Consider the following 11057-nt stretch of genomic DNA (forward strand, 5'->3'; position numbering starts at 1 on the left):
GCGCCCAGCGCGGATCTTGGCTTCCCGGGGTGGGCGAGGCCCCGGCGCGGCCGGCGGCGGCCCGCTTACAGCGCCGCGCACGGGGCCGGCGGAGGCTGCGTGGAGACCTGCGGGCGTGAGGGAGATCTCCGCGGGGGTGGGGGTGTAGGATCTGCGGGGGGTGGGGTGATATCCAGGTAATGGGTGTGGTGGGGAGGAGGGATGTATGATCTCCGTGTGCGTGTGTGTGTGCGAGATCGATCTCCAGGTCTGGGGCATTTGTGTGTGACATCTGGGGGTATTACTGTGTGCACTGGGGGAAGGGGCAGGGGCAAGGAGGGTGATCTCCAGGTATTCCTGAGTGTGTGCGTGCGCAGTGGGAGAGAGATCTCCAGACACTTGTGTGTGCGCGTGTGTATGTTATGAGATCTCCAGGGGGTAGGTTGTAAGGACCTAGGCAGACAAGGTTCTTTGGGTAAATCTGGTATCTCTTATTAGATCAACTGAAGTAGCTGGAAAAATTCTTCTTAGCAAGCTTGTGTATAAATATCCTCTTCAGGCTGAGGAAGCATCTGCAGTTGGATTTATGACACAATATAACCTGCCTAACATCTGACTCTCCCCTTCCCCTCAAGCCTGTGCCTCACCCACTGACACCTCAGCTTACATCTTCACTGACACCTTCCTTCACGCAGCCCAGCCTCCGGCCTTTTTACTATTTGTTCCCTCCAGGAAGAGCACGCACCAACTGCAGGTGCGTCCTCAGCCTGAAGAAGGATATTTATACACAAAAGCTTGCCAAGAAATTTTCCAGCTATTTCAGCTGGTCTAATAAAAGAGATCAAATTCACCCAAGCAGCCTTGTCTGCCTATGAGATCTCCAGGTCTGAGAGAGAGAGTGAGCTCTCCAGGTATTAGAGGATGTGTGTGAGGGGGAGTGTATGATCTCTAGGCATTAGTGTGTGCACGTGCACATTTTTTACTATGCTGGATGGCAGAAGATGAAAGGAAACCCCAGTTATGCTGAAACAGTAGTTCGAAGAAGCGCTTTTATTTTTTGAATCTCCACCTCTCCATACCTTACATTGTGAATAGCTACTTTGCACCTGAGGTTTATCTCACATTTCAAGCCAGTGTAAAAAGTGGACTAGGTTGAAAACATTTTAAACCAGGCAAAAAAATAAATAAGTAAATAAATAAAAGCCTGTCCAAAGGCATTAAAGAAATTAAATGGAACTGTGTAATTGCTCCCGTTCTTGCAAGCGGTGCAGCTGAGCTGCCTTTTTGATCATGCTCAGAAGTGTATTAGGTCCTACCTCTGCAGCTAATGGAGTTAACAGTAACTGTTTAGTTAGAACCCAAGTTCATTTCTCATGTAGGACTGCTCTAAATCAGTGCCATAAATGTTTTTAAAAATGCCATACGGTCCTTGATACACAGTTGTTAAACTTATTTGAGTGTGTAAGCAGGACAGGGTTGTCCTTTTCCTTTATGAAAACACAGCAATTGCTACAGGTGGTATATTACTGAACCACCATATAAAGGCAAAAACTTACTAATGGGGTTTATCCTAGTCGTGACTGAGAGGATAGCTCTTGGGGAAATGAGATGAAATCAAAGAAGCCAGCCCAAGCTGAATTTCAGAATCAAATCTTGACAGCAAAGTTCTTGTGGGTTGAGTCCTATACTTGCGTAAGCTTATTTGAAGGAATCTGGAGCATTATTAAATAAAGGCTGGAATACCCCAGTGCTCCAGCAGGTGTAACAGGAACAATCTTTAATAAATTAGTAGGGAAGCTCTAGCTAAAAGGCAAGCAATTTTTTCCCCCTAATTGTCGAGCTGTACATTTATTTGCGTGTTAGCAGAAAATTAACTGAAGTTACTCAGGATCAAATCTGAAATGAGCAAAAAAACTTCAGTCTGGCCTAGAATAAAAGGTATTAATATAATATTTTTGTTTTCCTTTCAAAATATTCTGTAGTGCTGCTGAAATTTATTAGAAAGAACTTATTGTTTCAGGTCCTGGATTCCCAGTATGGCATGTATGTTTGGCCGTGTGCTGTGGTCCTTGCTCAGTACCTGTGGTTTCACAGAAGAAAGCTACCTGGCAAGAGAGTTTTGGAGGTAAAAATGGTTCTTTTTTAAATCATGCAATTTTTTTTTTATAAAAGAAATAACAGAATCAATGTTACTGTCTCTTGAGTATCTACTGGTTTTAAAATTGTGAGCTCTTCTTCAATAAAATGAAAGCTGTATAGGGCATAATTTTTTTGTTTCCTCTCAGGGTTTATAGAAGTCTTGATTTATTATCATCGTTTATTTTTTCTTTTCAATTCTGTTCATGTTGCCCCAGCCAGTCTAATTTTGGATCCAACTTACATCAGAAACTTAATGCTGTGGGAAATGCTTTTATGGCATTGGAGGTTTATTAACCAGCTTGCAAATTCTTTGCATGGTGTGGTAGTGAGACCCTAATTCATCTATAAATTTTGCATAGTTAGGTATTGATAGGGTACTTTGTCCTAAATATGGCCTTCACGTTAAGGTCCATCAGTTCAGTAACTAAGATGTATGTAAATGTGGACTGTCTAGTTCACCCTGGTATCTGCCAAATAGAAATTGATAATAGATTCATATTACTATCAGGGATCCAGGTTTTCCATTTCCCATGGGGAAAATGGAGAAAAACCTTGAATTTCTCCCCTTTACCAGAGGAAAACATGGATTTCTCATTTTACTGGAGAAAACCATGGATTTTGCAGAGCTTTCTGCAGGATGCAGTTCCAGTCTGCAAGGGGCTGGGGGGAGGGCAGGCAGGCAGGGGAGGCCATGTTCATGTAGATGCACATGGACACCAGATAGCTTGGAGCAGCTCCCACAGGTAAGTGAGGGAGTGGGAATTGAGGCCCCCATGGTGAGGTGGGGAGCTGGGCAGGGCTGGGGTTGCTGCCCAGCCAGGCTGCACATAGGGCTTGGGACTTACACTGTGCAGCCACAGGGCCCTGGCAGGGAGCAGGCTTAGCCAGGGAATGGGCAGCTCCCCACCATTCTGCATACTCCCAGGGAGAAGGGGTAAAAATCTACTTAGGGATAACCAAAGTGAATTTAAAGAATTGCTACAATATTAACAGTTTAAGATGCAAGACTCATCCATCCTTCACTGTTTAGATTGGAGCCGGTGTGAGTTTACCTGGTATAGTAGCAGCTAAATGTGGTGCAGAAGTAATACTATCAGATAGCGAAGAACTACCTCAGTGCTTGGAAAACTGTTGGCAAAGCTGTCGTATGAATAACCTTCATGGGGTACGTGTTCTAGGACTCACCTGGGGTCAGATTTCTCCAAATCTGCTCTTTTTGCCTCCAGTAGACATTATTCTGGCATCTGATGTGTTTTTTGAACCAGACGGTAAGTCCTCATAAGTAAAATGTCTAAAACTTTTAGGAAGGCAGTGTAAAACTATGAAATAAGTGTTCAAAATAAAATGTTGAAAACCAGATCAGGGAGGTAGGTTATTGAATACAGCTATGAGGACTACAAGGAACTGTTAAGCCATAAACCTTGACATTACGAGTAGTCGCACTCCCGGGTGTTGAGTTGTTTCTGGGGGAGAGGAAGGTCTGACATGACAGTTCCAATGTTCAGCTATAAAAACATACTGAAAAGTATTAAGGGAGAGTAATATGCTATTAAAAGTTCAGTTATACAAAACCAGCCTGGTTCGTAAGTCTAACTTTTAGACGTCGTTGGTTCTTTATGGCTTCTATTTGTACTCCAAACATAATTTCCTTAAGATCAAACTTTGTAACATACTGAAATGAATTCAGTATTGTTAATCTGACCAGCCATAAATATAACATGCACAGAAGAACCAGGACAAGCTAAAATGTTAACCTCCACCAATACTTTGATGCAGATTTTGAAGATGTTATAACTACAGTATACTACTTGATGGAAAAGAATCCATGTGCTCAGTTCTGGACAACCTATCAGGTCCGAAGGCAAGTATCATGAAACGGTTTTTTTTGCATTGTCAGGACTCAAAAGTTTTAAGTTACTTTAAATTGGCAGAGGCTTTGAGTCAGGGTCCTGCCTCCTAGAAGCCATAGGACCATATTCTTTGGATTGTAGCTGTGCTGTAAATCCTTTCAATTGTATCCGTTAGTAGTTTTTAACTGCTGCCTAACAACTCCTTTGCCTACCTAAGCATTGCTCAACTCATGGCCAAATCTTAAAAGGGTAACCTTATAGGTAACCTGAAGTGGTCGAGAGAGGACTGTTGGCAGAGAATGTGAGGTAGAAGTGATCGACTAAGCAGGAACAGGCAGTTCTTTTATAGTACAATAGTGCTAGAAATGCATTTTACTTAAATAATGAACTTAGGAGTCACTGAGAGTTGTGCAAGCTCTTTTCTGTAGTGCAGAGAGGTTAGCCATTTTATCCAGTCAAGTAGAAGGTAAGCAGTGCCCCTGTGCTGTTTCTTTACTATACTTTACTACCAGGTTTGCCTTAGTCCAATCCTCATTCTGCTCTTATATTTTGACACTCAATATTGATACCGTTTACTTTTTCAGTGGTGACTGGTCTATTGAAGCTTTACTCTACAAATGGGAGATGAAGGCCATCCATGTTCCATTATGGTCTTTTGGTGCTGACAAAGAGCAGTTAGCTGGCTCTTCTCTTCCAGGAAGACACACAGTTGAAATGATGATCATCTCACTGGCAAGAGCTAACTATTCTTGAAGCTATGTATTTAATAACTTCTTATAAGTCTGACTGTACCAGAATTGGGGGGGGGGAGGGGGGAAGAAAGAAGAAAAATACTCTCTCTCAACAGCAACCACTACACACATTTTGGAAACTTCATCCTTTCTCAAGTCCAGAATGCATTTAACTGTTCAGAATGTACAGATGTAATTTATCACGTTCCCACCACATACTCTATAGGAAGCTGGTAGACTACATTGTTTTAGATGCTTTTAAAATCATTGTTACCTTGGATTGGGAAAAATAAAAAGCTGGAAAAAGGTTTTTTACTCCCAGTTTTTTCCCCAGACTCGTATCTTTATAGTTCAAGCACAGGAAAGGAAGAAAGCTTCACTGAAGAGCTTCCTGACATGTCACTGATGTTTGTACATGCTTAAGTTTGCAAAAAGTTAAACTCTATTTGAAATCTGAGTAAGAACTAAAAACTCTATCCCTTTTCAGGACAAGAGTTTCCTGTAGCTCCCAAAAGGGAAAACACATAAGCTTGATTACTTAACTGACTATGGGAAGTGAAATATTCATTTGGGGAAGAGGGTAGGAACAGTAAGGAGTTTCCTGGGCCAGTCAGATAAAGATTTTGTTCCTGCGTAGCCAACTTTAAATACAAAAAAGTGTTTTTGAGATAGTTAGCTGTTTTTATGTACCTTAGTAGTGGGTTTAAGTATAAATTCATTACCCTGAACAATGCATCAAGATATCTGGTGCAAAGTGGTATTGATGGTCGCAGTTCAAAAAGTTCAAAAAAACCCAGTTAACTTCCAGATCAAAAACTGCCTTCACTGCTTTGAGCTCAAAAGACATTGTGTTCAACAGTTAACATTTCTTTGACAGAATTAGAGAAAGCAAGTGTAAGAGTTAAAAGTTGCCTTTAACTATATGAATAGCTACCCCATGTGTTGATTTTTTTTAAACCCTATATTGTCACTGGCATTAGATGTGGACACGAGCTGCAGAAATCTTCAGGTTAAAAGAAGAGGCGACTCAGACATTCAATTGAGAAAAATTAACACGAAAAAAAGTTTAATATTAAACTACAGAGACAGTGGTTATAGTACAGAATGTCTTAAGCGAAAGATACACCAATCAGTTACTTACAAAGGAATGAACCATCTGCTTTCTTAACATTATAATTCTCATATGCAAGTTCATACATGAAGATGGTAAGATTTACCATTCTGGAAAAAATAAGGTGTGTATATCATCTGCTAGATGTGCTCACTGTATGCTCCATTATTTTTATGCAAGGCCCGGGTGACTGGAAGTGCAGTTGTCAGGCATTTTAATTAACTGGACAGCCATTTGTTTCTGCACGACAAGGCATCGTTACACTGGAGCAATCAGGAGAAAACAGGAAACAGCCAAGCACTCTGCACTGCAACACGCCACCTTAACAGCTAACCAGCATTACTCAACTGCTACACAACTGCGCCTAGTGCACAAAAATACATAAGAGAAGAGATTAGAATTGAGTCTGATAAAACAATCCTCTCAAAAGAAAAAAAAAAAAAAGTCAACTGTCATCCGAAAAAAGTTCTCTATGAATTTGGATGTGAAGATACTTCAATTCAAAGCATAAAGCATTTGCAACGAAGTTTAATTTGATGCTCTGCAGAATTTTAAGAAATGAAGCCAAAATTGAGAACACTTTTCTTGACAGAGTTAGCTACTCAGCATAATGGCTGCAGTTTCCTCAGTATGAAACTTGAGGCAGCAAGTTACCAGTGTGTATTATTTCAAATAAAAAAAGTCAGCACTATATAAACAAAAATGAAATTTTACCTCAAATATCCAAGCCAATAATGAAATCGGTAGTCGATCACTTCACTAAATTACAAGAAATTTGAATAACAGCAACAAAATGGCACATAAAATGTAAAATCTGCCATTTGAGGCGCAACTTAAACAAGTAAAAAAAAAAAGTTAGACAAATGTTACAAAATAACCTTTTCAATAGCTGGTTGCTTGTACCAAGGGTCTCTCCAATGGACCGAAGACTCAAGTCATCTTCTCCCAGAGGCGTCCTTTACGTAGATCTCTCATTTGTCTGATGCATCTAGGTTTGAAGAGAGAAAAGTTCAGTCGAAGTTTTCATAACACATACCTCATGTGGATGACTTCGGACATACTTCTAGTAGCTTCAGATGCCCTGGTCTAGTTTCATTAAGTTTTAAGCATGACTGTGGTGTTCCACCTCCCCCCATGGTCCAATTCAAAGACCAAATTAAACTGAATGGTTAGATATTAACAGTACTATTTATTTATTTATCACTTTAATATATTAGAGTTGTTGTAGAGATCAGGCTGTTAGTCAAAGCACTTAACTTGAATTCAGCCTGAGTAAGAATAAGTTAACATAATGTTACAGAAAACTAATACTTTATATAAACTTAACTATTTAGTCTGCAATTGACATTCAAAACAATGTGGGAAAACATCACTACATCCAATACAGCAACTTAATGTTAGAGCTAAAGGCCCTTTCCTTTTTAATAAAAAACAGGACCAAACAGTTTGAGGGGTTAAAGACACACTATCCTTTCCCCACCCAATGCATCCTCAAAAGCTTTGTGGAATGGAGGAAAACCTGGTTTTCATCAATCTTCGTGCATTTGCTGCTTCTAGAAAGACGGTTACCTCCAGTCAGAACATCCATCCCTGTGCCACTTTTCCAGTACCAAAGGATAGTGCATCTTTAACATTTTAAAGACAAACCTGCTCCAATACACGCCCACAGAAACTGGTCCCTGGAGGATCAGCCAAATCAGTTAAAATCTGCAATACTGGTCAATATTCTTTTAGCAAACAGGAGACCGCAGCTTTAAAGGGGAAAATGCAGATGTTGGATAAATACAGTAAGAAATAGTCATTTTCATTTATAGGTCTCATACAGTATTTTATTAAAAGCAAGCCATTAATCTAAAACACCCACAAAAACGTGTCTTTTGAAGGAAGTCCTTTAGTACTTACATCCCTAACCAAATAAATGAAAAGCACGGTTCCCCATTAGGATTCATTTGGTTCAGTTTGTTAATACTCTAAACTACCCAACAACCCACTTAAATGCTAAAACGAATTTAACATGCGGACAGTGCTGTTCCCTAGCTACCTTACCATTTTTCTAAGACGATACAGCTCCTTCCTCTTCTGGAGACTTAGGGGGGCTCTTAGACCTCGACCTGGAGTTAGATTCTCTCTTCGAGACAGGTGGAGGGCTCCTAGACCTTGACCGGGATCGCGACCTTGACCGGGATCTGGAGACGGAGGACGACTTCGATTTGGATCTCCGGGCAGACCTGGACTTGGAGGTGGAGCGCGACCTGGAGCGCGTGCGGGACCTCGACTTGGATCTGCTGTAGCGGGACCGGCTGCGGGACCTCGAGCGGCTCCTGCTCCTGGACCGGCTGCGGCGGCGTCTTCGGGGGCTGCGGTTTTCGAAACACTTAATTAGGCGCGCTCCCTTCCCGCCCACCTGGGCGAGTGGTGGAGGCCTGCACAGCGGTTACGCCTAGCGGCGGAGGGCCCTGCGCGCCCCTGGGGATCCCACGTGGCTCCGGCTGCTTTCGCGCCTATCTGAACCCCCCCGCCCCCCTTCCCAGGGGCCCAGCTTCCTCTCCCATCCCGCAGAAGCTTCGCTGGTCACCTCCCCCCAACTTGTTCAGAGGCCACTGGGCATCCCTTCCCATCTTTATTTGTCCCCCATGGCTTTAAGGGAGCGTGCAGCCTCCCTACAATGCTGCAATCCACCCCCCCCCCCCTTTTAGCTAGGAACCTCACTCCTTTCCCTCTTTATTTGCCCCCCACGTGTAGTTAACCCGTCCCCTCTGGCTTTAAGGGGGCGTGTGTCCTCCCTACAAGGCCCAGACCCCACCAGGCGCTGACCTGCGGCTGCGGCGCCCGTATCCGCTGCTGTAGCGGCGCGGCGGGGGCCCGCGCCGACTGTGGTGCGAGTCGGGCGGGCGGCCGTAGCGGGCCATCTGCACGCGCAGCTCCCGGCCGTCCAGCACGGCGCCGTCCATAGCGTCCATGGCGTCCTCGGCGTCGCGCTTGTCGTGGAAACGCACGAAGGCGAAGCCGCGGCTCTCCTTGGTGTAGCGGTCGCGGGGGATGTAGACGTCACCCACACGACCATACTTCTCGAAGACGCGGCGCAGCGTGTCCGGGGACGTGCGGTAGGTCAGGTTGTCCACCTTCAGGGACGTCATGCCCTCCACGTCGGGGGGCGGCCGCCCGTAACTCATGGCGGGCAGGGGCCCCCGCGGGGCTCGACTCGGCTCAGCTCGGGGAAAGGCTCAGGCTAGCAGATCAGGCCGGAGAGGCGGAAAGCGACCGGTCGTAGGAAGGAGAAACAGAACTGAGGACCTCCTCTGAAGACGGCTGACGAGGAAATGAGCGAGGTGCTGCCCGCGCCCTTCGACTTAACGCCACAAAATGGCCGCCCGCCCGCGACCCGGAAGCGAACCGCTGGGCCCGCGCGCGCCCCCGATGCTTTTTTTTGGGGAAGCTCGCTTTTTTTTTTCTTTTTTAAATCTTCGAGCTTCCCGCTCAGCGGCCACCGAGGAAAAGCTGCGGCACAATTAATATTTCAGCCGCGGCGCAAAGAGGCCGTTGGGTTGGGGGGAGGGAGGAGGAGGAGGAGGAGGGGGCCTCGCTGTGACCCGGAAGGGCTTGTCCGAGGCGGGGAAATTTTGAATGAAATGCGTGCCAAAAAATTATTATCAGCCCCCCAGATTGAATAAAGTCGCGAGGCGGGGTCGGAGCTGTTGGTGGGGAAGGGAAATAAAATGGACACGTCGGGCCGGGGTTAGGGAAGGGAGCGATCGCGATTCAAAATGGCGGCTGAGCAGCTGGGGCGGGTGGGTGCGGCGGGGTCGGCTGACTGATCGGCTGCTGGGGCTGTATCGAGGTGGAGGAGGGGGCGGGTTGGTTTCCTCCTCTCGCCACGTGTTGGGGCCTCCCACCTGCCACATGAGGCGAGTTTGCAACGTCCCCGCCTCACTGCTGCATGTGCCCTTCGCAGCCCCAGGGTCATGTAAGATGCTTGGCTCCCCTCCGTGCGCTCACCTGACCACAGGGCTCGTGTAACGGCAGGGGGTGCACGTGTCCCAGCACCCCCACCTCCCGGCGAGGGCTGCCGTGTGTGGGCAAAACTCCCCGTGGGAGCGTGGAAGCTCTGCAGAAAACGGGCGCAAAAGGTCTTGGAGGAACGTCCTGCCTGGAAAGTGCTGTGGGAGGAGGAGACCTCCTCATGCACCTGCAGAACTGGTTGTGCAACGCGGACTCCCCCTGCATGCGCCCACCCTGCCGCCAGGCTGGGGCTTCCCCTGGTTTCTGGATGGGGTGGGTGGCCCTTAGGGCTGTGCAAAATTTCGCAGGCTGTTCCATTTGGACTCATTTTGAGCCCAAAATGGCAAATTTGAAACAAAGCGAAGGGCTTCGAAACAGCCTCGAAAGGCAATGAGAGCAGTCAAAATGTTTCGAGATTCAAAGCTGAAGCTGAGCTTGCCTGCAGGGAAATGGAAAGTAAGGACAGGGAGGTGGGTGAGCGGGGAAGGACAGCTCTGATGCTGACTGTGACTATTTGGTTGCCTAAGGTGCTGCTGGTGCTGCTGAGATATTACCTGTTGTCATTTAAAGGGGTGGATTGGACTGAGGCTAAAGACGAGGAGGAGGCCTCCTACCATGTTGTGTAGAGGCCCCAGCGCCAGCGACAGTACGCCTTAACGCGCACACGGTGTCACCCATATCACGAGTTTTGCTTGTCAGCAGCCTGAGGTGCAGTTTCTCAGAAACCCCTGCACCTATCTCCTTGAAAACTGGCAGGCTTCATGGCCTCAGGAGGGGCTACCATCCTTGCTGTTCGCATCCAAATCATCAAAAAATGACAAAAGTTATAGGCAGTTTCGTGCTTCTCCATTATAGCGTACGGGAGAAATGTGGAAGCAGTGAAACAGTTTTGACAAAATGAAACAGAACGGTGCTTCTGAAACAAAATGGAACTTGAAATGAAACGCTGTCCCATCGAAACGGTGAAACAGAAGTCGAAACAAAACAGTGCTGTTTTGCTCAGCCCTGGTGGCCAGTCATTGGGAAAGCCCTTGTACCTGGGCGGGAGGGGGGTGTTCCTCAGGCTGACAGCAAGGGCTGCGTGAAACAGCGCTGTTCTGTTTCGACTTGCCTTTCAACAGAACAGCGTTTTGTTTCAAATTTCATTTAGATTCCAAACCACTGTTCCGTTTGGTCAAAACAGTTTTGCTGTTTTGAGGCTGTTTTGATGTTTCGTCCCTAGGGTATAATGGGGAGCCTCAAAACAGT

General features: G+C 45.9%; 2 protein-coding genes across 6 annotated transcripts; one reads left to right on the forward strand and one right to left on the reverse strand.

Moving 5' to 3' along the window:
• The first annotated feature begins 1912 nt into the window (after positions 1–1912).
• Positions 1913–5005, forward strand: METTL23 (methyltransferase like 23). Of its 2 annotated transcripts, none has more exons than XM_019542672.1 (4): positions 1913–2104; positions 3149–3386; positions 3895–3979; positions 4553–5005. In XM_019542672.1, exons 1-4 carry the CDS (start codon positions 2021–2023, stop codon positions 4719–4721), a joined length of 576 nt encoding a protein of 191 aa, XP_019398217.1. In that variant the 5' UTR covers positions 1913–2020; the 3' UTR covers positions 4722–5005. The 2 variants fall into 2 exon arrangements, with proteins under 2 accessions (XP_019398217.1, XP_019398218.1); XM_019542673.1 differs by having other exon boundaries at positions 2001–2087.
• Positions 5006–5738: 733 nt separating this feature from the next.
• Positions 5739–9184, reverse strand: SRSF2 (serine and arginine rich splicing factor 2). Of its 4 annotated transcripts, none has more exons than XR_002102425.1 (3): positions 8625–9184; positions 7458–8167; positions 5739–6798 (listed from the first exon to the last, which is right to left on the reverse strand). XR_002102425.1 is itself a non-coding variant. In XM_019542671.1 (3 exons), the coding sequence occupies exons 1-2, from the start codon at positions 8981–8983 to the stop codon at positions 7864–7866; spliced, it is 663 nt and encodes a 220-aa protein (XP_019398216.1). In that variant the 5' UTR covers positions 8984–9182; the 3' UTR covers positions 5739–6798; positions 7857–7863. The 4 variants fall into 4 exon arrangements, 2 of the variants coding, with proteins under 2 accessions (XP_019398216.1, XP_019398215.1); XR_002102426.1 differs by having other exon boundaries at positions 5739–6174; positions 6689–8167; XM_019542671.1 differs by having other exon boundaries at positions 7857–8167; positions 8625–9182.
• Positions 9185–11057: the final 1873 nt, after the last annotated feature.

Source organism: Crocodylus porosus, unplaced genomic scaffold, assembly GCF_001723895.1.
Source record: "Crocodylus porosus isolate Cpor-Errol unplaced genomic scaffold, CroPor_comp1, whole genome shotgun sequence".
NCBI classification, from domain to species: Eukaryota; Metazoa; Chordata; order Crocodylia; family Crocodylidae; genus Crocodylus; species Crocodylus porosus.

Excerpts from the sequence above, each read along its gene's own strand:
- METTL23 (XM_019542672.1), top strand. The coding sequence starts at position 2,021 with ATGTATGTTTGGCCGTGTGCTGTGGTCCTTGCTCAGTACCTGTGGTTT. Across the intron at positions 2,105-3,148 it reads CTGGCAAGAGAGTTTTGGAG|ATTGGAGCCGGTGTGAGTTT; the intron begins GTAAAAATGGTT and ends TTCACTGTTTAG. Across the intron at positions 3,387-3,894 it reads TGTGTTTTTTGAACCAGACG|ATTTTGAAGATGTTATAACT; the intron begins GTAAGTCCTCAT and ends ACTTTGATGCAG.
- SRSF2 (XM_019542670.1), bottom strand. The coding sequence starts at position 8,983 with ATGAGTTACGGGCGGCCGCCCCCCGACGTGGAGGGCATGACGTCCCTG. Across the intron at positions 8,168-8,624 it reads TACGGGCGCCGCAGCCGCAG|CCCCCGAAGACGCCGCCGCA; the intron begins GTCAGCGCCTGG and ends CGAAAACCGCAG.